Source organism: Myotis myotis, unplaced genomic scaffold (assembly GCF_014108235.1).
Source record: "Myotis myotis isolate mMyoMyo1 unplaced genomic scaffold, mMyoMyo1.p scaffold_m19_p_4, whole genome shotgun sequence".
NCBI classification, from domain to species: domain Eukaryota; kingdom Metazoa; phylum Chordata; class Mammalia; order Chiroptera; family Vespertilionidae; genus Myotis; species Myotis myotis.
Genome location: NW_023416346.1, coordinates 59,544,759 through 59,571,949, shown reverse-complemented (window position 1 = coordinate 59,571,949; position 27,191 = coordinate 59,544,759). Strand labels below are relative to the sequence as shown.

General features: G+C 39.8%; 1 protein-coding gene across 3 annotated transcripts in view; it reads left to right on the top strand.

The window, feature by feature from the left end:
- CENPI (centromere protein I) overlaps nt 1–27,191 on the top strand; it is a 101,367-nt gene that overhangs the window by 3,486 nt on the left and 70,690 nt on the right. For 2 of the 3 annotated variants that reach the window (XM_036305210.1, XM_036305209.1), the window contains exons 3-7: nt 874–1,011; nt 7,957–8,075; nt 8,572–8,679; nt 22,170–22,218; nt 22,495–22,541. In XM_036305210.1, the coding sequence (XP_036161103.1) occupies nt 874–1,011; nt 7,957–8,075; nt 8,572–8,679; nt 22,170–22,218; nt 22,495–22,541 (461 nt within the window). The remainder of the gene's footprint in view (nt 1–873; nt 1,012–7,956; nt 8,076–8,571; nt 8,680–22,169; nt 22,219–22,494; nt 22,542–27,191) is intronic. The other variant, XM_036305211.1, reaches the window with a different exon arrangement.

The following is a 27,191-nucleotide window of genomic DNA, read 5'->3' as shown; positions in this document are numbered from 1 at the left end:
TTTAGCAATGGTTCAGAGAATGGAAGGGAATGATAGAGGTGGGATGTTCTATTATCTCTCATGTATGAGAGGTCTTATCTAAAGGTTAATTGAAACCTCATTGACCAAACAGCAAAATAATCTTCTAGACACTGCAGAGCATGAAAATCAATGAATATTAGCCGAGTTTGAAGAAAAGAGTTAAATAAGAAAAGGGGGAATTGTGAGAATAAACAAGTAATCTTTTCTGTCAAAGAAGGGAGTTTAGGCAGCCACCACTTTAGCTCAGTGGCTTGCAGCTCCTATGGAGGCCACCATTTTGAAACGGCAAAGGTCAACGCCTTCCTTTAAATTAGCCCATCATGCAAGACTGGATGCCTAAGCTCTTCCAATCAAGAGTGAAGGACAGGAACAAAAGCCCTAGCAGACACCTGCTCAGTGTGCATGTGCTCCCATACCATGTGTGTGTACATCCTCCTGCAGGAGTAAAGATATTTGCCTTGCAAAAAAAAATATTCTAGAGTTTGAAAAGCTTTGAAGGACTTTTAGGAAGATACTTTATGCATAAAGCTATTCCTTTAAAGCAGCGGTTCTCAACCTGTGGGTCGCGACCCTTTGGGGGTTGAACGACCCTTTCACAGGGGTCGCCTAAGACCATCGGAAAACACATATATAATTACATGTTGTTTTTGTGATTAATCACTATGCTTTAATTATGTTCAATTTGTAACAATGAAATTGGGGGTCACCGCAACATGAGGAACTGTATTAAAGGGTCGCGGCGTTAGGAAGGTTGAGAACCACTGCTTTAAAGTATCCCAAATTGTAATTGTTGAGGCTAGAGACTGAAAGAATTTTAAAGGCCCCACTATTTAATATGGTTCCTTTTTCTAGGTCCCTTTAAAACTTCCCGGAGTAAAGGTAAAACCTTGGAAAAACACTTGAAAACTGTGGAAAGTGTGGCTTGGAAGAATGGGTTAGCCCCAGAAGAAATTGACGTCCTATTAAATGTGGCACTCAGTGGCAAATTTGGTATGTCAAGAGGATAAATGAGTTTGCTGTTAGTTTTGCCTCCTAGACTTTGAATTAGGATGTTCTTTGGAATCAGTTGCAGTTCTTTTTTTTTTTTTTTTTTTTTTTACTATTCTCTTCATAAAATAAAAATTGTAATTTCTTACATTCCAATCACTCTATGAACCAAAAGTTTCTATGTAAATATGTTGAAATGTCTAGTTATCACATAACTTGACAAGTAAAATGTATATACTCTTCTTACCAAATACATGGGAGCCATTTTCAGTATTTCTCTTAAGAAGAATACATATATGCCCTAACTGGTTTGGCTCAGTGGATAGAGCATCAGCCTGCGGACTCAAGAAGAATACATATAATTTAAATGTTGCTGGAAGGCACCTTAAAAGATAATATGGTCTACTTCATTGCCTTTGGGTTCACTTATCTATGACAAGTCCCTGTTGATGCTATTTCCATTCCAGCATCTATGACCTTAGCAGTCAAGATGCTTTTTTTTTTATTTTTTATAAATGCTTCCTTTCCTGTTCTAAGTTCATTTGGAATGGACGTGGGAGTGGGGTTCTTAGAAAGAAATAACATCTTCCCAGTATTCTTTTTATTTGAGAAAAATGTTTTAACCTACTCTCATTTACATTTAGACTTGGAAGGTATTTTAGACCCTGTACATCTTCATTTTAAAGGTGAGGAAATTGAGGCCCAGAGTCATTATAGAGATTTGCGTAAATGTCAGAGCTATCACTGGAGAATTCAGACCTCCTAACTTCCTTCTAGGGTTATTGCTATCGGTTTTTCTACCTGTTTTTTCTTGTTTTTGAGAATTAAGACCACTATCCAAACTGGATACTTTTTTTTCTATTTCCTGGCCCTTGCATATTATAGTCCTTTGTGTATACACTAGCATCATGTTTACAAGGGTGTGTGTATGTGTGTGTATTGTAAAGCAACAACATATTACTAGCTGAATTCAATATATGACTCCCAGGTATTTCAGTTCTTGGCTTTTACTTGATTAGTTCTCTGTGTTTTCCTAGAAAGTTAAATTTGACCTAATAAAATTGTCTCTTAGCCCAGCTGGCGTGGCTCAGTGGTTGAGCGTCAACCTATGAACCAGGAGGTCATGGTTCAATTCCTGGTTAGGGTACATGCCCGGTGGCAGGCTCGGTCCCCCGTGGGGAGCATGCAGGAGGCAGCCAATTGGTGATTCTCTCTCATCACTGATGTTTCTATCTCTTCTATCTCTCTCTCCCTCTCCCTTCCTCTCTGAAATCCATAAAAATATATATTAAAAATATCTCTTTAAAAAAAGATTTTGAAAAAATAAATTGGCTCTTTTTCTCGTAAGTGGCTTCAGATTGTTGTTTCTAATATCTTTTCATGAATCTGTGGTTAACTGATTAGTGTCAAGAAAAAATCTCTCTCTACCTTCTGCCCTTAAAACATATATAGAATGTACAGATATTTTCTATTTTGAAATTTCTCTTTTCTTTTTTAATATATCAGAAATTAATGCTTAGAAGGCTTTTATGACATTTGCCAGGCCTTATGGCAGATGCATGCCTCTTTCAAAATGCATGCCACAGACTTAGAAACTTTTATATATTATTTATTTTTTTAAATATATTTTTACTGATTTCAGAGAGGAAGAGAGAGATAGAAATATCAATGATGAGAGAATCATTGATTGGCTGCCTCCTCCACACTAGGGATCGAGCCTGCAACCTGGGCATGTGCCCTGATGGGGAATAGAACTGTGACCTCCTAGTTCATAGGTTGACGCTCAACCACTGAGCCACACCGGCTGGGCTATATATGATTGGAAAAAACAATCTCTAGCTTTTTAGTCTAACTTTTTTTTGTTAACCTGGAATTTTGTGATGTCAAATGTGGCTTCCTTAACTGCTTTTTCCCTTTTTAGTTATATCTATGATATCCCCCATCACTATTAGATCTTTGCATGTAGCTCTTTTGCTCAGTTGTAATGTGTATTCAGGGACAGGTGTGATACAAATGCCATAATTGGGAGCAAAGAGACTTTAATTTTAGACTCTAGAAATTAATTTCAAAGTCATTGGGATGTCAGAATAGTCTGTAATGAATAACCCCTTTGAATTTGGTACATTTGTAAAGTGTTAGTGGTTAGACTTTTAAATTTTAGAAGGGTTAGGGGATGGGAGTGAGGGAAAAAAGAGAAATAAAAACAAGGAAACACAGAGTGGAAAGCAGGTTTTTATTCTTGTGATTCATTATCTGCTATCACTGCTTTCTTCTCCACAGAATGATGTGGTAGAAATTGATAGAAATGTATTATTGCAGTTAGGATGAATAAATCTAGAAATCTAATGTACTACATGATGACTATCCTATATAATAAAGAGGTAATATGCAAATTAACCCCCATGCCCTCACAAGTTGACTGCCTATGACCAGGCTAGCTGGGGGGTTAGTGAGGGATGAACAAACAACTGAACAAGCAGGCTGTGTGGGGTGACTAGGCCAGCAGGGGGGGCAGTTGGGGGTGATTAGGCTGGCAGGGGGAGCAGTGAGGGGCAACCAGGCTGGCAGAGGGAGCAGTGAGGGGCAACCAAGCAGGCAGGCAGGTGTGCGATTAGAAGCCAGCGGTCCAGGATTGTGAGAGGGATGTCTGACAGTTGGACATCCCCCGAGGGGTCCTGGATTGGAGAGGGTGCAGGCTAGGCTGAGAGGACCCCCCTGCCCATGCACAAATTTTGTGCACTGGGCTCTAGTAGTTAATAATACTGTATTGAACACTTGAAATTTGCTAAGAGTAGATTTTAGGTGCTCTTACCACACACAAATGGTAGCTGTGTGAGGAGATAATATGTTAATTAGCCTGACTAGTTGTTATTTCACTATGTATATATATCATATCATCATGTCATACATATTAAATATATACAATTTTTATTTAAAAAAATAGAGGTCTTCACCCTCAGGGAAAAAAAGACACGTGTATAAGATGTTTCTGAGAATGCTACTTGCAAGTGAAGTAAAGAACAGCCTTATTTCAGTGAATGGATGTGATCACCATGCTATAATGCATATAAAATTGTTTAAAGACATATGTAAGATATTTCTAAGAATGCTGCTTGTGGGAGAAGATGAGAACAGTGTTATTATAGTGAATGAAGGTGATTGCCACACTTTAAGGCATTTAAAACAGTGGTTAAAGACACATGCATCCAAGATGTTTTTGAGAATTCTACTTGCATGAGAAGTTGAGAACAGTGTTTTTTCACTGAATGATTATGCTCACCACACAAGAATGTGAATAAAACAGTGTTTAAATACAAAAGAAGAAATTAATGAGGTACCTATTTAATTCTTAAAGCCTTAATAAGCAGAATTTAATATAGGGTGTATACAAAGCTTTTTGCAAAATCACTTATCCTGCCAGATGGGAGGATATCGTGGAAGCCAGAGAGTATTATGGAAAAATTGGGCCAGTTTAGAATATTACTGCCATCTAATTCCAAGGATAGCTGTTCATTCTGCTGTCCTCTCCACTTTTTTTTGGGGGGGGGGGGAGTGGAGTATACAAATATATTTATTTATTCTTAAATGTAGCAGCCCATGTAAGATGCCTGTCAGTAGCTTTAACATGAGATTGCCCAAGGAAGTCATTTTGACTGCTTTTTTTTTTTTTAAATATATATTTTATTGATTTTTTACAGAGAGGAAAGGAGAGAGATAGAGTTAGAAACATCGATGAGAGAAACATCGATCAGCTGCCTCCTGCACACCCCCCACTGGGGACGTGCCCGCAACCAAGGTACATGCCCTTGACCGGAATCGAACCCGGGACCCTTCAGTCCTCAGGCCGACGCTCTATCCACTGAGCCAAACCGGTCCCAGCTGCTTTTTAATTTCAGTTAGAAAAACAATTATGTATATAAGGACACAATGTCTTAGAATTTTGTGACTTTTTGTACAACATATAAATGCGTTTATTAATAATTGTAGTTACCTCCCCCCTCCTTCATTTCCGGTATATATATATGTGTTATACCTATATTGCCCAAAAGCAGTCATTTTGACTGCTTGGGAAATTTTAAATAATCAAATGACTCTTATTATTGAATTGAGTAAATTTCTTATATGACCAGTTCAGCTCTGTATTGAAATAACAGTTTTCATTTTTTTTCGATTACCGTCACATGATAACATACAAGTACATGATAAATTGTCGATACTTGATAAGTTGCAGTTGCTCAATAAGCTAAACTAGTACTTGTTATTCGAATCTTTATGCAGTGATACTTGTTCTAATAAGTTGTTTATTTTATTTCTTTTGCACCCTAAATTCATGAAAGAAATGTCGAATAGAAATGAGTCATTGGAAAAGCTAAGGAACATAAGTGAAGAGTGCTCCAATATTATTCTTTCACAATGCAGTCATTTTGGCTGCTTTTGGGCAATATAGGTATATACTAAGTTTCAGTCTTTCTAGTGTTAAATAAACCAGAGTCTATTGTGTCATTAAAAATAATAACAAAAGAATAATCCTTGAAATTCTCTGCTGAGTACTTTTTTGAGATATAATTCACATACCATAAAATTCACACTTTTGAAGCATCCAATTCCTGGTGGTTGTTGTTTTTTTAAAAAAAAACAACAAAAAGAACAAAACCCACATTCACAGGTTTGTGCAACCATCACCACTCTCTAATTGCCAAACGTATCGTCACCCCCAAAAGAAACCCTGAACTCATCCTCCCTTTTCAAATAGAAACATTAGAGCCAAAGAATTTGCTTTATAATCTACTTATATAAAAACCATGGGTGGTGTTCATCACATACAGATGAACAGCCGTGACTGAGCAGGAGGAAGTCTGTCCTACAGGGGTTGTCTTGGCAACGGCTGCGCCCTCCCACAAGCTGTTTCCTGGAGCCGTTTCCTGTAAGGGCGGGGTTTGAGGCAGGAACCCGCCCTGGGAGCATGGAGGCAGATCTTTTTAAAGTGTGCTGCATGCCAGCATGGCCAGGGGTGAACCTGAGTGGGGGCGGCTGAAAGGCTTAGAAAAGACAGACGAGAGAATGAAAACTGGGTCTTGGTGGGATGCTGCTTCTCTGAGAGACAGCGACCATGCCCACAGCCACACCTTTATTTTATAGCAGATGCTACGAGGCAAAGTAAGGGCGTGACCAAGATATTTACAAACATTCCCCTGGGTTTCAATCCTACTCAACTACATGCACCTGAACTCTATCAAGCCCACATCACTCAGGCACGTGGGGCCACGTGTTCGGACCATAGGTTCAAGCTTACAACTACAGCTGTTGGCTATAATTGTGCTGGGAGGGCCCTGCCCTCCAAGCTGGGACTTGCACGTGGTAATGAGAAGACTGTGCCCTCTCATCAGTCCAAGGCTTGAACCTGTCCAAAACACTGTAGCGGCTCCCCACAATAAAGTTTTAATTCTGGCCCTAACCGGTTTGGCTCAGTGGATAGAGCGTCAGCCTGCGGACTGAAGGGTCCCAGGTTCGATTCCGGTCAAGGGCATGTACCTTGGTTGTGGGCACATCCCCAGTGGGGGGGGTGCAGGAGGCAGCTGATCGATGTTTCTCTCTCATCGATGTTTCTAACTCTATTCCTCTCCTTTCCTCTCTATAAAAAAAATCAATAAAATATATATAAGAAATTATTAAAAAAAGTTTTAATTCTGTTTCTTTGTTACTGATGTTGTGGCCCCACCCCATAACAAAGAAACAAAGGAAAATTTTCCCATCGAATTTCTTAATAGTATTACTCCTTTGGGAATGCCGTGTCATAAATTAAAATTGAAAGTGGGTGCAATCATCATGCTATTGAGAAATCTCAATGGTAAATGGGGTCTTTGTAATGGTACCAGATTTATTATCAAAAGATTACGACCTAACATTATGGAAGCTGAAGTATTAATAGGATCTGCAGAGGGAGAGGCTGTTCTGATTCCAAGAATTAATTTGTCCCCATCTGACACTGGCCTCCCATTTAAATTGATTCAAGGACCGTTTCCCGTGATGCCAGCATTTGTGATGACTATTAATAAATCACAAGGACAAACTCTAGACAGAGTAGGCATGTTCCTTCCTGCACCCATTTTTGCACATGGTCAGTTATATGTTGCTTTCTCTCGAGTTTGAAGAGCATGTAATGTTACAGTTAAAGTTCTAAGTACTTCATCACAAGGGAAATTAGTCAAGCACTCTGAAAGTGTTTTGTGGTGTACAGGAGATATTAGAATAAGTTTAATCACTTTATCAGTCATTGTTTGCATCACTTGTTTTTATATCATGTTTTTGTTTTCATATCATGTTTTTGTCGTTTTTATATCATGCCTCTGTTGTTATATCCTTTTGTTACTGTTTATTTATTAATAAATTTATATATTATTTTCATATACATTTTACTAATTTCCTTTCATCTCTCACATTTCTATTATAGAGAAAGGGCAAATAGCAATGTTAAAATATATCTGCTAATTAATTCCCCTTTTAAAAAAATGTATTTTATTGATTTTTTTACAGAGAGGAAGGGAGAGGGATAGAGAGTTAGAAACATCGATGAGAGAGAAACATCGATCAGCTGCCTCCTGCACACTCCCCACTGGGGATCTGCCCACAACCAAGGTACATGCCCTTGACTGGAATTGAACCCAGGACCCTTGAGTCCTCAGGCCGATGCTCTATCCACTGAGCCCAACCAGTTAGGGCAATTAATTCCCTTTTAATGTTCACGAATTTCGTGCACCGGGCTATATATTAGAAGGTAAAGGTACATTTTTTTTGAACTGTATTTTATAATGATAATAAGAGATGTCAAATATTATTCATGTTTTTTATTGCGTTCATTATAAAGTGAGATCTTTAGGACCAAGAGTGAGTAAGTAAAGTATCAAGATACTAAAATGAAGTTTAATTTAGAGTTTGTCTGCTTTCCAGGGAGTGCTGTAAACTCTCGGATATTGAGATGCATGATTCCAGCAACTCTAATATCAGAGGATTCTGTGGTTAAGGCGGTCTCCTGGCTTTGCGTTGGCAAGTGTTGCGGTAGCACCAAGGTAATCTTTTTAATCACTTTGAAAATAAGTCCTTCAGAACCACTTAAGGCAGTGGTTCTCAACCTTGGCTGCACATTAGAATCACCTGGGAATCTTTTTAAAATCCTGATTTCTGGGCCTCATCCTCCAGAAATTCTGTTTCTTTGTTATGGGGTGGGGCCACAACATTAGTAACAAAGAAACAGAATTTCCGGAGGATGAGGCCCAGAAATCAGGATTTTAAAAAGATTCCCAGGTGATTCTAATGTGCAGCCAAGGTAAGGTTGGCAAGGACGAGCCACTTATGGAGTAATGGTACTGGCCTTTTGTGCAAAGCCTATGGTTTTGGAACAATATAGCTTGATGCAAGGACGCTGTTCAAACAGATATTTTTACTGAGGGATAAAATCTACCAACTGGCTTTGTGCTAGAGGCTTCTAAAACAGCCCTGAGGGGGGAATTAAGTTCTTCTGTGCCACTTATATTTCTCTAAAGATAAGCATTTGTCTTTCAATAGGTACTTTTTTATCGTTGGCTGGTTGCAGTGTTTGACTTCATTGATCACAAGGAGAAAATTAACTTGCTCTATGGCTTCTTTTTTGCTTCATTGCAAGATGATGCACTGGTAAGTAAAAATTGAAGAGCATCATGCATCAATCAAATGGCATGTGCTTGTATATTGACGTACCACATGTGCTTCAAAGTGCCACACAATGTGTTTTTCCTTATTTGAAAAGATAGCAAACATAGAAAAGTATAAAGAATAACATTACACCCTTGCACCTGTCTCAGAGTAACAAGTATAATTTTTTTACTGTATTTGCTTTATATCTTCTTTTAAGGAAATACAACGTTACAAATATAATTAACTCCGCATTGGAGTCTCTTTGCTGACCGAGAGCAGTGATTGCTATCTTTTCCCTTTTAAACCACTTACATGGTGTCCTTTGGGTCATTTATTCTACATTTTCTTGATTAGCACTGCAAAATCTTCATCAGAATTAATGAGAAGGAGAGGGTTGCTTTTCATGAGATGCCAGTAGACTGATTTTGTTTAAATAGCATAATTACTCCCATTGAAAACATGAATAATTCTAAGAAAACAATCTACTGTCCACCTGGAAGACTTCAAAGACCATGTGAACCATTCATCTAAACAAATTCCTCTAATTTTTAAAAATTGACATTTCTACTGTGTTCATTGCATTGAACTAGGCAGTGCAGAAGATTCAAAGTTTAGCAGATGGTTTCTGTATTCCAGGGATTTATAATTCATTTGGGGGATTAAGGAAAGCACATAAAGTTAAATAACTCAAGAACTAAATTATCAAAGACAGTATATAATAGTGTGAGGAGAATAATTGATGCGATATTTCCTGGAAGGCAGAGAAAACTAAACCAAAGTGATTAGACAAAGCATTATAAAGGGTTTGGGTATTGAGCTGTGCCTTGAAGATTGAATAGGATTTGAGATTTGATAAAAAGAAATGATGTTTGACAGGACTATTCCAAGCAAAGTTGTGAGATGTGTAGATTGTGTCTAAGTAAGATAGGAGACCTTAAGTAGACTGACTGATTTACAGTTGGTGTGAGGCGGTGGTGGGTTGTAAGGCTTGAAAAGTTGAGTGAAGAGAGATTGTAGAGATTTCTGAATGTGATGCTAAGGAATTGAACTTTATCCTCTATCCAGTGGGAAAATCATTGAAAAAGTTTGGGCAGAACATGTTGAAAGGAACATTGTAGGAAGCTGTATCTAGTTATGCCAAACAGTATGAATTAGGAGGGAGGTTAGAGTTAGGAAAACTATTTAGGGGACTAATGTGGTAATCCAGGTACAACATGACGAAGTTGTAGACTGGCAAATCTTAAATGTTTTGTGGTCTCTTTGAGGCTCCCTGAGACCTTTCAGACCTCCTGAAAATTATTTTCATAGCAATATCAAGATGTTATGTGCTATTTTCACTGTGTTTGCATTTGCACTGATGGTGCTAAAGCAATGGTGGTTAAAACTGCTGGTGCCTTAGTCCAAATCAGGACAATGGAGCCAAGCTCTGCTAGTGGTCATGGTATTCTTCACTGCAGAAAAAAACAAGAATGCTAGTTTCACTTACGCATGTCCCAAATGAAGTAGTAAAAATTAACTCATTAGTTTTATTAAATTTCAACCTTTAAAATATGTCTTCAATATTCTGTGTGATGAAATGGAAAGCACAAATAAACCTCTTCTGCATACTAAAGTACAATAGGTGTTTTGAGGAGAAGCACTTGTATGATTGAGTTGTGAGCTAAACTATTAGCCTTTTTTCATGAAATACCATTTTAAATTGAAAGAATGACTGACATATAAACTATGGTTATTTAGACATGGGCATTTGGACAGATGGTGAGACTGTCATTTCAAAGAAAACAAATGGAAATATTTGTTGCCAATGGTAAAATTTGAGCTTTCAAGTAAAAATTATAAGTTTAGAAAATTTGTATCTGCCATTGTAAACTTTACAGCTTACATAAAGACTTAGAGAGCCCTAGCTGGTTTGGTTCAGTGAATAGAGCATCAGCCTGCGGACTGAAGGGTCACGGGTTTGATTCCAGTTAAGAGCACATGCCCATGTTGTGGGCTCAACCCCCAGTAGGGGGCGTGCAAGAGGCAGGTAATCAATGATTCTCTGTCATCATTGATGTTTCTGTCTCCCTTCCTCTCTGAAATCAATAAAAATGTATTTTAAAAAAGACTTAAAGACGTTTCAGATGAGATTGGTAGTTGCAGTATTAATGAATGTGATTTTTATTTGTTAAGCATTTTTGTTGTTAATCCTCACCTAAGGGTATTTTTTTTCATTGATTTTTGTTTTTTTAGAGAGAGTGGAAGAGAGGGAGGGGGAGGAGAGAGAAATATTGATGTGAGTGAGACAGACCGATTGGTTGCCTCTTGTGCCACCTGGCTGGGGATCGAACCTGCGACCTTTTGGTGTGTTAGTCAATGGTTTAACCACTTAGCAACACCAGCCAGGACATGAATATGATTTTTATTTTTTTTAACTTTAAATTTGTTTTTATTGTTGATAGTATTACAGATATCTCCCATTTCTCCCCTCCTTTCCCCCTTCCTTCAGCCCTCACACCCCGCCCCAGGTCTTCACTACCCTGTTGCCCGTGTCCATGGGCTATGCATATAAGTAAATAAATTCTCTTCTCATCCCCCAACCCCACATTGAGGTATGTCAGTTAGATATTGTGTAATTAAATGTGTCAATATTTGGAACTCAGTGAACCAATATATTCTAGATGATATAAAATCATGCATGTATAAAAAATTCATTCAAAATGCAAGATATATCAATGAATTTTAATGGAACAGAGTAAATGTTCATTGATAAGGTTTCAGAATCCACATAGCCACTAACCTTTAAGAAACTACTACTTAATCAAGTTTTTGTATAGTACCAAAGACTAATATTCACGATTTTCTGAAAAGGCTATTAAAATACTCCTTTCTTTTCTAACTGTATATCTGTGTGAGGCTAGGTTTTCTTCATGTACTTCAATCAGAACAACATGGCTTTTTTAACTTTAATAATTTTTTATTTTTCAATTACAGATGGCATACAATGTTTTATATGTTACTAAGTGATCACACCAATAAATCTAGTACACATCTGACACCATACATAGTTATTACAATATTATTGACTATATTCCCTATGCTGTACTTCACATCTTCATGACTGTTCTGTAACTACCAATTTGTACTTCTAAATCCCTTCACCTTGTTCACCCATCTCCCTGACCCCCTCTTATCTGGCAATAGTCAAAATAGAACAGCATATCTTAACATGTTCAAGGAAGAAGCAGAGAATCTAACTGTATTCTATTAAGGCAGAAACAATGAAGGAATTTGTAGAAATGTAAGTCTGTGCCACTCTAGTCAATTTTTTGTTGGGAAAATATAGTTATTTTTCACAAAATGTCATTTATGTTAGCATGTATTGGGTTTATTATTTTTCATGAATAATAAACATTTTAAAGTTTCTAATATAATGAATATTGATAGATATCCATATAAATGAAAGCTTTTGGGGAAGGGGGGTCTCTAATTTTTTAAGAATGTAAATATGAGACCAAAAAGTTTGAGACTCACTGTCTTAGACCAAGGTGGTGGCAGTGAGAATAAAAAATGAAAGGATGTATTTTAGGGGAAATTATAAAGGAAGAATTGACATGAGCTGGTACTTAAATTGGATTAAGGGAAGGGTCAAGAAATAAAGATCTGTGTTTTTTAAGTCAGCATGACTCAATGATGGTAGCTTTGATACTAAAAGGAAATTTCTGAGAAGGGGATAGTTTGGAAGGAATATATTAAATATAAACTATGCCAGGTATTTAACTAGTATTGCAAATACAAATATAAATAAGACATAATAATTAACTCATGTGAGGATTATATGCCAGGCACTAGGTGATTTATATACAGTATTTCATGAACTCCAAGATACCTTCAGTTGTAAGATGCATCATTATCTTACGGACCACTATGAAAGAATTCTACCATTAATATTGTCACATAACATTGATGACAGGATTAGTCCTATTTTCAGAGATGTTAAAATGTAAAAGAAAGAAATGTTAGAAGACTATGTAAAGTATTTCTTTCTGGTTCTGAGAGTCTGAAACTTCTTTTTTTCCCTTCCTTCAATATTCTTATTTTACTTGATTTTGAGACAGAGAGAAAGACATCAGTTTGTTTTCCACTTACTTATGCACTCATTGGTTGATTCTTGTATGTGCCCTTGGCATATTGGGACAATGCTCTAACCAACTAAGCTACCTGGCCAGGGCCTTACTTCAATATTCTTTTTGTTTTTAAATATATTTTTATTAATTTCAGAGAGGAAAGGAGAGGGAGAGAGAGAGAGATAGAAATGTCAATAATGAGAGAGATCAGCTGCCTCCTGCACGCTCTCCAGTAGAGGTGGAGTCTGCTACCCAGGCATGTGCCCTCACCAGGAATTGAACTGTGACCTCCTGGTTCATAGGTCGATGCTCAACCACTGAGCCACACAGGCCGGGCTTACTTCAATATTCTTGGGGGCAAAACATTTATTGAGTACCTGCTATTTTTGTACTTCTGCTGTCCAATACAATAGCCACTGACATAATATGACTAGTGAGCACTGGAAATGTGGCTAGGCCAAACTGAACTGTGTTGTAAGTGTGTAATACATACCACTTTTATTCCCATTTTAGAGATGAGGAATCTGAGGCACAGAAAAGTCAAATAATTACGTAGGGTCACATGACTAGAGCAAGGATTTATGGAAAATTATATCATTTCCATTTTAGAGATGAGACAACTGAGTCCTGGAAAGTTAGGTAGCTTTGCTAAGGAAAGCCACTAGTATGAGGCTGAGCCTAGAAGGTCTTTACATTTAGTAAGGGAAAAGATAAGTACAGTATGATGAATCCAGTGATAGTACCCATAGGGTTCTATGGGGGTTTGAGGAGAGGTATCAGAATAAGACTAGGGATCAGGGTTAGAGTTACAGAAATTTGTTTTCAACAGGGAGAGAGATACCTCTCCTGACAATAAGCAAAAAGGATAGGTGTTGGTGCTAACAAATTTGTGGGTTAGTAAGTGACACGAAGGAATTCCTGACTGGTGACCTTGGTGATTTTTCAGTCAAGTAAGAGGCAAGGTCTTCTGTTGAGAGTGAAGAGGGGGAAATAGAATATAATATTTAAGGAGAGAGTGTAAATTTTGAAATAGCTCCTGATGGAAATGGGCATAGTAGATGATTAGAGATGCAGAAATTTTGAAGGACCAGATGAGGTTACAGAGTACAAATTTGTAATGTTACTAATATGCAAGGGTAGATAATTTGTCCAGGGTCAGACAAGGAGGCAAGAGAGTGATTGAGCTGATGGACTAGGGGGTCTAGAGAAAAAAGGGGAAGACGGTAAATACAGAAGACTGCAGATAGGGAGCCACACAGCTAAGGTTCATGATACCTTAGTGACATTCAAGACGTGTATTGGGATTAAAAGCTGGAATCATAGGAAGTATCATTGGAGTTGAAGATTTCAGCCTGGCCCGTGTGGCTCAGTGGTTGAGTGTCGACCTATGATCCAGGAGGTCACAGTTCGATTTCTGGTCAGGGCACATGCCCAGGTTTTGGGCTCAATCCCCAGTGTGGGGCGTGCAAGAGACAGCTGATCGGTGATTCTCTGTCATCATTGATGTTTCTCTCTCCCTCTCCCTTCCTCTCTGAAATCAATAAAAATATATTTTAAAAAAAGATTTCAGGAGGAGGTGGTTCAGTGTGTTGACCAGACTCAGAGTTATCATGGGATGAGTTGCTGAAGTAGAGTGAAGGAATGGAGTTTTTTGAATTGGAATTTGTTGTCATTACCCATCTGTCAATTACTGAATAAGGTTATGGTAAAAATCTCCCAGTATGAAGGCAAAATTGTCAGTTTTTCCTTAAAGTTCTGCCAATTTTTGCTATATATATTTTTAGTCTATTAGGTGTATGCACAATTATAGTTTTCATATTGTCCTGTTGAATCTAACCTTTTATCATGAAGTAACCCTTTGTTGTTAGAAATGCTTTTTGTTTTAGTTTATTTTGTCTGATATTGACACTGCTATTCTGACTTTATTTTGGCTGGTAGTTGCTTGGTTTATTTCTATCTTTTGGTTTTTTAAAAATCCTTTTTTTCCCCACATGCCTTAGATGCCTCTTTTAATATCTTTATGTTTTTTTTATTGATTTCAGAGAGAGGAAGGGAGAGGGAGAGAGAGAGAGAGAGAAATATCAATGATGAGAGAATATCATTGATTGGCTGCCTCATGCATGCTTTCCACTGGGGATCGAGCCCACAAGCCAGGCATGTGCCCTGACCAGGAATCGAACCTCGATATCCTGGTTCATAGGTTGACACTCAACCTCTGAGCCACACTGGCCAGGCTTTAGCTGCCCGTTTTAAATAGCATATAACTAACTAGGATTTATTTTTAAATCCTTTTTGATGATTTTTTGCTTTTACCTAGATAATTAGTTTATTTACCTTTGTAGTGATTATTGATATAATAGAAATAAGTTCAAATATCTTATTTTGAACTTTCAAAATTACCTATGATTTTCTGATTATTTCCCTCTGACTCTCATTTTGGATTGATTATGGTGTTCCTATTTATGTTTGGACATTAATACATTCTGTGTGTGTTCTCTAGGTGTTACTGTACCTTTATTAACATGCATATATAATGTAAAATGTAAAACAGTCTCAATCTTTTACTATTTTTTCTTTTTTGGAATATATAGCTATATTTCCTAAAATACATCAGTTTGCATATAATAGATTTATTATTTTTAAATATGTTTTGATTTTAGAGATTGAGGAAGGGAGAGGGATAGAGAAAAACAGCAATGAAAGAGAAACATCATCAATTGGCTGCCTCCTGCATGCCCCCTTCGGGGAATTGAGCCTGCAACTCGGGCATGTGCCTGACCTGGAATCAAACCGTGACCTCTGCCCTAACCGGTTTGGCTCAGTGGATAGAGCGTCCGCCTGCGGACTCAAGGGTCCCAGGTTCGATTCCGGTCAAGGGCGTGTACCTTGGTTGCAGGCACATCCCCAGTGGGGATTGTGCAGGAGGCAGCTGATCGGTGTTTCTCTCTCATCGATGTTTCTAACTCTATCCCTCTCCCTTCCTCTCTGTAAAAAATAAATAAAATATATTTTAAAAAAAACAAAAAAACCGTGACCTCTTAGTTCCTAGGTTGACTCAACCACTGAGCCACACTGGCCAGGTGGGTTTATTTTTTTAATGAATTAAACATTTTAAATGTTTCTAAACTTTAATTTTTAATGTTTTTTCCCTTTTTTAAAAAATATTTTTATTGATTTCAGAGAGGAAGGGAGAGGGAAAAAGAGAGAGAGAAACATCAATGATGAGAGAGAATCATTGATTGGCTGCCTCCTTCACATCCCCTACTGGGGATCAAGCCTGCAACCAAAGCATGTGCCCTTGGCAGGAATCAAATATGGGACACTTCAGTCCACAGGCTGACGCTCTATCCACTGAGCCAAACCAGGTAGGGCGTGTTTTTTACTTTTCCTTAAAGTTTAAAGCAGGGGTCCTCAAACTTTTTAAACAGCGGGCCAGTTCACTGTCCCTCAGACCGTTGGAGGGCCGGACTATAGTTTTAAAAAAAACTATGAACAAATTCGTATGCACACTGCACATATCTTATTTTGAAGTAAAAAACCAAAATGGGAACAAATACAATATTTGTATTTGCATGTGGCCCGCGGGCTGTAGTTTGAGGACCCCTGGCCTAAAGGTAACCATTATCTTTACCTTCATCTTGAGTGCTACCAGGACCTTAGAATGCTTTAACGCTGATTATACTCCTCTCAGATTACATGTTATTGTCTGGTTTTAGTTCTAGTTCATTTTTCTCCATCCTCTTCATATACACAAAAGTAGACATTATTCTTATCTTCATAGTTGATATTTGTTTAGATTTGTCTACACATTTACCAATATTTTTGCATCACAGACCTTTTAAATAGCATATATGATTCTAGATCATTTTCCTTTTTCTCAAAAGTATATCCTTTAGACTATTCTTTCAATGAGAACATTTTGATGCTAAACTTTCTGTCTTTGTTAGAAAATGTCTTTTACTATGCCCTTGTTCTTGAAAATTGGTTTTGGTGTGTGTAGAACTCTAGCATTAAACTCTTTCAGAACATTGACAATAGTATTCCATGGACTCCTTTCCATTCTTTTTGAATCAGTCTAATTGTAATCTGTGTTCCTTTTCTCTCACGATACTTAAAAAAAAATCTTTACTTTATTGAGGTATAATTCACATACAATACAATCCATCCTCTTAAAGTAAGGATGCTTTTTAATACGTTCACAGATATGTGCAACCATGAGTATAGAAAATTTTAAAACATTTTCATTACCCCGGAAAAACCTATTACCTTTAGCTATCACCCCCACCTCCCTATTTAGGGGTTCCTAACAACTCTTGTCTATTTTTTGTCTTTAGAGATTTACCTATTCCGGAAATTTCATAGAAATGGAATCATTTATAATCTTTTATGACTAACTTATTTTACTTCGCATAATGTTTTCAAGGTCTATCCATGTTGTAGCATGTATCAACACTTCATTTTTTAACCTGTTATATTTTACTAGAGGCCCAATGTGTGAAATTTGTGCACTGGGCTGGGGGCAGCCCTCAGCCTGGCCTGTACCCTCTCACATTCTGGGAGCCCCACAATCAATTGCCCCCAAAGAGGTAGGCCCCACCCATCTGGCCAGGGCTCATGGGTTGGTGGCCTGGGCCTCCCTCTTTGTGGCGATCATGGAATCCCCCGATTAATTGCCCTGCTGGCCAACGGCCTGGGCCTCCTTCTGCAGGGCTATCTGGCTATTGATCGCACCCCAGCAGAGGGAGGCCCCGCCCACCCACCGCAGCCCGCTCGTCAGTGGCCTGGACCTCCCTCTTTGGGGTGATGGTGGAGGCCCCCCCCAATTGATTGATTGCCCCTCCCACTGGTGGCCTGGGCCTCCCTCTGCAGGGTGATCATGGGGCAATGGCCGGGCCCCCAACCAATTGCATCACACCCTCCTTGGTTGGCCTGGCACCAGTGGGTATCATAGCGTGGTCATCCGGAAGGTTGTCCGGGCGGTCATTCTCCTGTTCGGTTGTTTGGTCAATTTGCATATTATACTTTTATTATTATAGACTAAAGGCCTGGTGCGTGAAATTCATGCACTCGGTGGAGAGGCATCCCTCAGCCTGGCTTGTGCCCTCTTGCAGTCTGGGAGCCCTCGGGGGATGTCCAACAGATGGCTTAGGCCTGCTCCCCACGGGAAACAGGCCTAAGCTGTCAGACATCCTTAGTGCTGCTGCAGAGGCGGGAGAGGCTCCTGGCCATGAGCTTGGCTTCTGGCTGAGTGGTCCTTCCCCTGTGGGAACGCACTGACCACCAGGGGGCAGCTCCTGCATTGAGCATCTGCCCCCTGGTGGTCAGTGCGTGTCATAGCGACTGGTCGTTTCACCATTCGGTTGATTTGCATAATTGCCTTTTATTATATAGGATAACAACAGTTTTTTTAAAAAATATATTTTTATTGATTTCAGAGAGGAAGGGAGAGAGAGAGAGAAACATCAATGATGAGAAAGAATCATTGATCGGCTGCCTCCTGCATGCCCCCCACCAGAGATCAAGCCCACAACCCAGGCATGTGCCTGGACTAGGAATTGAACCATGACCTCCTGGTTCATATAGGTCAACGCTCAACCACTGAGCCATACCAGCTGGGCCTATGATAGTTTTGAGTATTCTTAAATATATAATTCCTTAGTTTCAGTTACATTCACAGTGTTGTATAATATCACTACTATTTCCAGAGCTATTTCATTACCCTAAGCCAGTGATGGCAAACCTTTTGAGCTCAGCGTGTCAGCATTTTGAAAAACCCTAACTTAACTCTGGTGCCGTGTCACATATAGAAATTTTTTGATATTTGCAACCATAGTAAAACAAAGATTTATATTTTTGATATTTATATTATAATTTAAATGCCATTTAACAAAGAAAAATCAACCAAAAAAATGAGTTCACGTGTCACCTCTGACACGCGTGTCATAGGTTCGCCATCACTGCCCTAAGCAGTAACTTTCCATTTATCCTCCCTCTAGCCCCTGATAACTACTAATCTATTTTCTTTCTCTGTGAATTTGCCTATTCTAGTTACCTCTTATAAATGAAACCATATGATATTTGTTCTTTCGTGTTTGGCTTCTTTCACTTACCATAATGTCTTCAAGGTTCATCCATGTTTTAGCGTTTGCCAGAACTTTATGGCTGAATAATGTTCCATTGCATGTATCTGCCACATTTTGCTTATCCATTCATCTCTTGATAGATTCTTGAGTTGTTTCCACTTTTCAGCTAACATCAACAATGCTGCAATGAACATTGGTATACAAGTTTATGTTCAAGTCCCTGCTTTCAGTTGTTTTGGATACATACCTAGGAATGGAATTACTGTATCTCTTATGTTTAGAATTTTGATAAACCACCATACTGTTTTCCACAGTGGCTACACCATTCTACCTTCCCACCAGTAGTGTACGAGGGTTCCAATTTCATCACATCTTCACCAATACTTATTTATCTGACTTTTTGATACATCCCTCCGAGTGGGTATACAGTGATATCTCATTGTGGTTTTATTTGCATTTCTCTAATGATTAGTGATGTTGAGCATCTTTTCATGTACTTCTTGGCTATTTATATATCTTTGGAGAAATGTCTATTCAGATCCTTTGCCTATTTTTAAATTGAGTTACTTGTCTTTTTATTATTGGGTCATAAGTATTCTTTCTATATTTTACATAGAAGTCCCTTATCAGATACCTGATTTGTCTGGGAGGTATAACTAAGCTAGAATCACTTTAAATTCTTTGCTTGAGGTTTTCTTGGGCATATCAATAGTGTAAATTCAAACTGCAGACCTACATAGGACCCAGCTCATGGTTATAAATTCTTGGGAGAGGCTTGTCCTGTGGTATGTAAGAGTGGATGAATGATGATTAGTATGTTTGACTCTCCCTTACTTTTGACATCATGTTGGTTTTGTTCATAAACTGAACTAATTGCAATATGAATGAATTTTTACACATACTTTGTAAAAAATGGGAAATAATAAAGCATGTTTTCCTCTTTCTTATAATAATTCAATAGACTTGAGTTCTTCCAGGCAGGAACTGAGCCTTTTATAACCCAAGTATTCGGTAACACAACATGGCACATAGATTGTGAACTTCATAAGAACAGACCTTTTTGTCTGTTTTATTCACTGCTCAACAAATATTTGTTGCATGAGTGAATTAATAAATAGGAGGAACTACTCATAAATGTTTGTCAAATCAATTGTGATATACTTGAGTAGTTTTCATGATTCTGACTAGAGAGTTTCTTGCTCAGCTGGAGGGAGGGAAGGTGGCCTACTTTTTTTCTTTTTCTTCTATATTTAAAAAAATATTGTCCTAGCCCTAACCGGTTTGGCTCAGTGGATAGAGCATTGGCCTGCGGACTGAAAGGTCCCAGGTTCTATTCCGGTCAAGGACATGTACCTTGGTTGCAGGCACATCCCCATTGGGGGGTGTGCAGGAGGCAGCTGATCGATGTTTCTCTCTCATGTTTCTAACTCTATCCCTCTCCCTTCCTCTCTGTAAAAAATCAATAAAATATAAAGAAAAAAAATATTGTCCTAGCCAGTTTGACTCAGTGGATAGAGCGTTGGCCCGTGGACTGAAGGGTCACGGGTTCGATTCTGGTAAAGGGCACATACCTCGGTTGCAGGCTTGATCTCTAGCCCTGGGGTACGTGCAGGAGGTAACTGATCTATGTGTCTCTTTCACATTGGTGTTTCTCTCTCTATGTCTTTCCCCTTCCCTTCCACTTTCTCTAAGAATCAGTGGAAAAAATATCCTTGGGTGAGGATTAAAAAAAAAAAAAGAAACTTACAAAATAGAAAAAAAATTTATTGGAGTACAATTACATATAGAAAATTGCCTGTATCATAAGTGATTAGCTCAATAAATTTTTATAAACCAAATGCATTTGTGCAAATATCACCCTGATTAAGAAATCGGGAGCCTAACTTTTAAAAGCATTACTTCAGAAAAGTCATTTTCATGTAATTTGATGGGAGCCTGACTCTGGAGTGACTCAGATATGGTGGTTAGGTATTTGCCAGAAAGGCAGTTGTAAAGTCCTAGGTACATCTAAGTTTTTCCTTTCTAGATGGGATGAAGGGAGTATGTCAGATGTCAGGTTTCCTATGCTGTTTGTGCCTAGGGCAAGTGATTGTGTGACACTTGCTTCTGTTTCATACCCAATATGATAGTGTTACTAATGTATCATATTTTAGGGGTGTGAGATAATGAGGGTTTTTTTTTACTGGAAGTTATATTTTGTCGAATATGGCATATGTGGTCATAATATGTATTCTTCTCTTAAAAAAAGGATCCTATATCTAAATTCATTCTTCTTACAGGTATGTCCAGAGTCTTTCTGAATCCATTGCTAAGAGGCAATATGTAATGTCATATTTTATTTATGTTTTTTTAAATTTCTTTATTGATTAAGTTATTACATATGTGTCCTTATCACCACATTCCCCCCCCATCCCCTCCACTCATGCCCTCACCGCCCTGTTGTCTGTGTTCATTGGTTAGGCCTATATGCTTGCATATAAGTCCTTTGGTTGATCTCTCCCCCTTCCCCCCACCCGCCCCTACCTTCCCTCTGAGGTATGACAGACAGTCTGATTGATGCTTCTCTGTGTAATGCCATACTTTAGACTTTACACTTTAGAGTTATGACTACAAAAATACAAGTTTGTTTTTAAAAAGTTTGTTTTTGTTACCTTCCTCAGTCCCATTTAATAATTTATTTTTCAATTTCCTAATGGAGTGTGGCTCTGTTCCAATAAAGTTGATTTACAAAAACAGGTGCACTGGAGTTTGCTGACCCTTCATTTAGAATAAAACCTCAAAAAGTGGACACTCAAAGGGAAATGGTATAAGGGAACCAGTCATTCAGTAATTTAAGTAATAAATTTATTGAGTGTGTGCTATTTGACAAACTTTGGGCTAAATGGTAAATTAAATTATGGTATTATATCCACTCACTGGAATATTAAGATCATTGAAAATGATCATTTTGAATACCAAATAACATGAGAATTCAGGATAAAATTTTTGTATCTTAATAAATATTGGCTTTTAGAAGGAATATATGAATTTTTGTTAGGTAGAAGGAGTTTTTCTATTTTTCAGACTGCCTGCAGTGTTTTTATATACCAAAAATAATTTTTTTAAATGGCATCATGAGATACAACTTAAAACTGTTGTCTTTAATCACTACTGTGTAGTATGATAAAGAGAAGCTTTATTGTTCAGTGATGTCCTTTTTACTTAATTAGTATAAGATCTATGTTTGAGGAGACTGTATTGCTGTCCTGTTCAAGATGCATTGTCATTTCTCTCTTTTTAAAAGTTTTTTTTCTTTTAACAGTGCCCTTATGTCTGCCATTTCTTATATTTACTTACCAAAAAAGAGAATGGTGAGTATTTTTATTACAGTTATATTACATTCACTCTGTGGAATTAGCATTTGTATTGGCCTTTATAAAATTAACTGTTAGCATTAGTTCTATGACATGATTTTGTGGGAATTGCTTTTTAGTACTTTTATCTAAGAGCATCTGCTTAATGGCTTAACTGAACAGGGTGTTATATTCTTGATGTGTTGTAAGAAGAAGCTATATATATGAGCCACATGGGTCCTGTTTATTCTGAACCACATACATAATATTTCTTTTTTTTTTAACCTTTATTAGTCAAACCATTTCGTGTGCGAAAACTGCTTGATCTTCAGGCAAAAATGGTGAGTACCAAAAAGACCCAAAACTAGCCAGTGTATTCTGTGATAGGTATTGGGCTAGGCTTTGGGGATATAAAATGGAATGAGTTATTACCTTCAAGGAGCTTTTTGCCTAGGTAACTCAGTCAACAAATAAAACTGGGGTCAAGGAGGAGTGGTGATACTTGAGAGAAATTTTAATGGATGAATAGTATTTAACTAGGCCAAGAAGGAAGAGCAGGGCACTCCTGACAAAAGGAACAGCATGAGCAAAGATGTAAAATAGCAGAAACTGTTTAGGGAACTGGGTTGGTATGGCTGGAAAATAAGTGTCAGGGAGTAGTAAGAAACAGCTACTTTATTAGTTTACTTTTTGTATGGATGTGATCTAGGAAAAAGCATTCTTTTCTGGATACTTAAACTTCAGTATATTCTCTGACCATTATCTTTTGTCCTTACAGCCCTCTTGCATTGTTATTTCCACTATACCTTCCAGGTAACAGAAATCTGTGAAGTTTTGGGTATAACACAATAGGAAGTTGTAGTGCCTATGCCTAACTGCTACAACCTGCATGACCTACCTGAAGGCATTCAAATTTAATGAAAAACACAAACACATGTGCACATTCATGCTTCTCTAGTGTGAGGTTTCCTATTAGTACAATTCAATGATTGTTCTTGTTTTATAGTTTCCAGTTTTGCTTCTATGGGTAAAATATCTCCTCTTAGCTCTGTGAGGATATTAGTGACAGTGTTTTTTGTCCAAATCACATTTCACTTCACATTAAAAGAAATTGTGAAGATGTACTTTTTCCATGTCAACAGCAAAACATTTCAACAGAATAACAAGATTCTTACCATTAAGATCTTGGTGATTTGAATTAATTGAAATGGTGTATGGTCAAGTGTATGATTTAGTACATGATTGTCTAAAATTTTTAAACAAACATTAATTGTATGGCTTCATTATTAGCATTCTATACAGTATATTACTAAATTATTCCATTATCAATGCCCATTTATAAGGATGCATTCATAAAATTGTTTTGATTAGCTGAATTTTGGTAAATTTGTTCAAGTCCAATAATATGAAGCCTAGAAGACATAGCCATGCTCACATGTAACCAAACATATACGCAGAATGATAATAGCCATAATCAGCACATGAGAACAAATATATTGGATATGTAAATTTCTTGAATTTCTGGTTCCTATAAAGGCCTGTATCCCTTCTATATCCACCCATGCCCCATAACTCCTGATCCACAGAGGAAGCAAAATGCAGAAATAGTCTTTCTGGTGGCAAGCATGAATAGTGGGATTTGGAGCAGGCCTGTTGTTATTTTAAAAGTACAAGGACCACCCAGCCAGTGTGGCTCAGTGGTTGAGTGTTGACCTATAAACCAGGAGGTCATGGTTTGATTCCCAGTCAAGGCACATGCCCAGGTTGTGGGCTTAATCCCCAGTGTGGGGTGTGCAGGAGGAGCCAATCAATGATGATGTTTCTCTCTCTCTCCCTCTCTTTTCTTCTCTGAAATCAACAAAAAAATATATATTTTAAAAAAAGCACCAGTGCCTGTTGAGAATGATCTTTGGAACAGGAAGGGGGAGTTAAGTCTCATCTTAAGGACTGGTGAGAATGGTTTCTGGGATTCTTCCTCTGTCATGCATGAGCTTGTGTGACTTAGGTTGTGATTTTTTTTTAAATATTCTCAGATTTGTTTCCTTAGAGTTTCTTTCTTTAGTTCTTTTCATGGTAGAGGCTTTTCTGTAATGCCTGGTAAATGATGTTTATTCATTGGTAATAATAAAGCACTAAAATGGTGATTGGAAACTTGTGTGTGTGAGCAGGATTTGTTCATTGTCAGATCTTGATGTTTCTCTTATTGGGGAGCCCCCTAGATGACTGTGTCATTTTTCCCAGAGAGGAATTCTATCTTTCCTGCCTATGGGGTGTACTAGGCCTCTTCAGAGAAACAAAACCAATACGATATGCATACGGGGTGGGGCAAAAGTAGGTTTACAGTTGTTTGTATGAAAAACAATGCAGTAATTAATAAATAATGCAAGAATAAACTGTGTATTGCATACTCACAACTGTAAACCTACTTTAGCCCCACCCTATATATATATATGTGTGTGTGTGTATATATTTAAATAGATTTCTTATAAGGAATTGACTCACATGATTATGGAGGCTCACAAGTTCAAAATCTGCAGAGTAGGCCAGAAGGCTGAAGACTGATGTTCTAGTTTGAGTCCAAAGGCAGACTGCTGGAGAATTCTCTCTCTTGCTTCAGGGAGGTTGGTCCTTTTATTTTATACTAGGAGCCCAGTGCATAAATTCGTGCACTTTGAAAGGAACTGTGGGCCACGAGGCTGCAGAGGGCACAGGGGTGGGTCTGGCCCATCCTCCGTGCCCCTGCCTGGCCCCTCCCGCCATGGCCCCCGGTCCCCTGTCTGCTGGCAGCCCCACTCCCACCACCACCGCTCCCATGTGCTAATGGTGCGGAGTGATTGGGGCCAGCACTGGCAGCGGGTGCAAGCGGGGCCGGTGCTAGCAGCAGCTGTGAGTACTGGTCAGGACCACGGCACGCGGGAGCAAAGAATTTTCAGTAACCACCAGAGGCTCGCTCTGATGACAGCGACTAGAATTTTCAGTAACCACCAGAGGCTCGCTCTGATGACAGCGACTAGCACCTCCGCTCACCTGCTCCACCATCCTGCCATGGCTGACGCCCATCATGTTTCATGTGCTCCCCCTGGTGGTCAGTGCATGTCATAGTGACTGGTTGTTTGGTTGTTCTGCCATTTGGTCTGTTTGCATATTAGCCTTTTATTATATACTAGAGGCCTGGTGCACAAAAATTTGTGCACTCGGGGGGTAAGGGGTCCCTCAGCCCGGCCTGTGCCGTCTCGCAGTCTGGGACCCCTCGGGAGATAACGACCTGCTGGCTTAGGCCTGCTCCTAGGTGGCAGAGGGCAGGCCCAATCCCTAGGTGCAGCCCCTGGTTGGGCTCAGAGCAGGGTCGATCGGGGAGTTGGGGCGCCGCCCCCTGTCATGCACAGAGCATGACAGGGCGATCGAGAGGTTGTGATGCCACCCTCAGTCACGCTCAGGGTAGGGCCAATTGGGGTGTTGGGGCACCGCCCCCTGTCACACTCAAGGCAGGGTTGATGGGCAGGTTGCGGTGCCAACCCCTGTCACGCACACAGCAGGGCCCATCAGGGGGGTTGGGGCTCCATACCCTGTCATGCACAGAGCAGGGCCAATCAGGGGGTTGGGGCGCTGCCCCCTGTCATGCACAGAGCAGGGCCCATCGGGGGGTTGGGGCTCCATACCCTGTCACGCACAGAGCAGGGTCAATCAGGGGGTTGGGGAGCTCCCCCCTGTCATGCACAGAGCAGGGCCGATAGGGGAGTTGGGGCACTGCCCCCTGTCACACTCAGGGAAGGGTGGATCAGGGGGTTGGGGCGCCCCCCTCTATCACCCACAGAGCAGGGCCGATGGGGAGGTTATGGCTCTACCCCGTCACACACATAACAGGGCCCCTAGGGGGCGGGGGGTTTGGGGCGCCGCACCCTGTCACACACAGAGCAGGGCGGATAGGGAGGGTGTGGCCCCGCCTGCTGTCACACACAGAGCCGCAGGGCGATCGGGGTTTGGGCGCTGCCCCCGTCATGCTGATCCCAGTGCCGGGAGGCCTCGCGGCTCCGCTGATCCCGGTGCTGGGAGGCATATTACCCTTTTACTATATAGGATAGAAGCCTGGTGCACATGTGGGGGCCAGCTGGTTTGCCCTGAAGGGTGTCCTGGATCAGGGTGGGGGTCCCCACTGGGGTGCCTGGCCAGCCTGGATGAGGGGATGATAGCTGTTTGCAGCTGGTCACACACCCTTCAGGGTGGGGGTCCCCACTGGGGTGCCTCGCCAGTCTGGGTGAGGGGCTGAGGGCTGTTTGCAGCTGGTCACACACCCTTCAGGGTGGGGGTCCCCACTGGGGTGCCTGGCCAGCCTGGATGAGGGGATGATGGCTGTTTGCAGCTGGTCACACACCCTTCAGGGTGGGGGTCCCCACTGGGGTGCCTGGCCAGTCTGGGTGAGGGGCTGAGGGCTGTTTTCAGGCTGGGACTGAAGCTCCCAACTGCTTCATTTTTTCTTTTTTTTTAATTCTGGGCCAGCTTTAGCTCTGAGGCTCCAGCTCTTAGGCCTCCGCTCCTGAAAGTAGGTATCTGGTTTTTTTCGGTTCTATAATCGAAACTCTGTATCAACTCCAGCTCTGAGATCCCAGCGGCTGAAAGCTGGTTTCTGGGGTTTTGTTTAGCTTCTATATTTGTTACAATGTTTGAAACTGCAGGCTCAGGGGCCGGCAAGGCAGGCGGGGAACGTTGCAGTCCTCCGTCACTGAAGCAAGCAAGCCTCATGTTAGTTTCAAGCTGCCTGGCTGCTGGCCGCCATCTTGGCTTGCAGTTAATTTGCATATTTCGCTGATTAGCCAATGGGAAGGGTAGTGGTCATATACCAATTACCATGTTTCTCTTTTGTTAGATAGGACTAGAGGCCCGGTGCATGAAATTCGTGCACAGGGGTGTGGGGGGGGGTTCCTTCAGCATAGCCTGCACCCTCTCCAATCCAGGACCCCTTGAGGAATGTCCAACTGCCGGTTTAGGCCTGA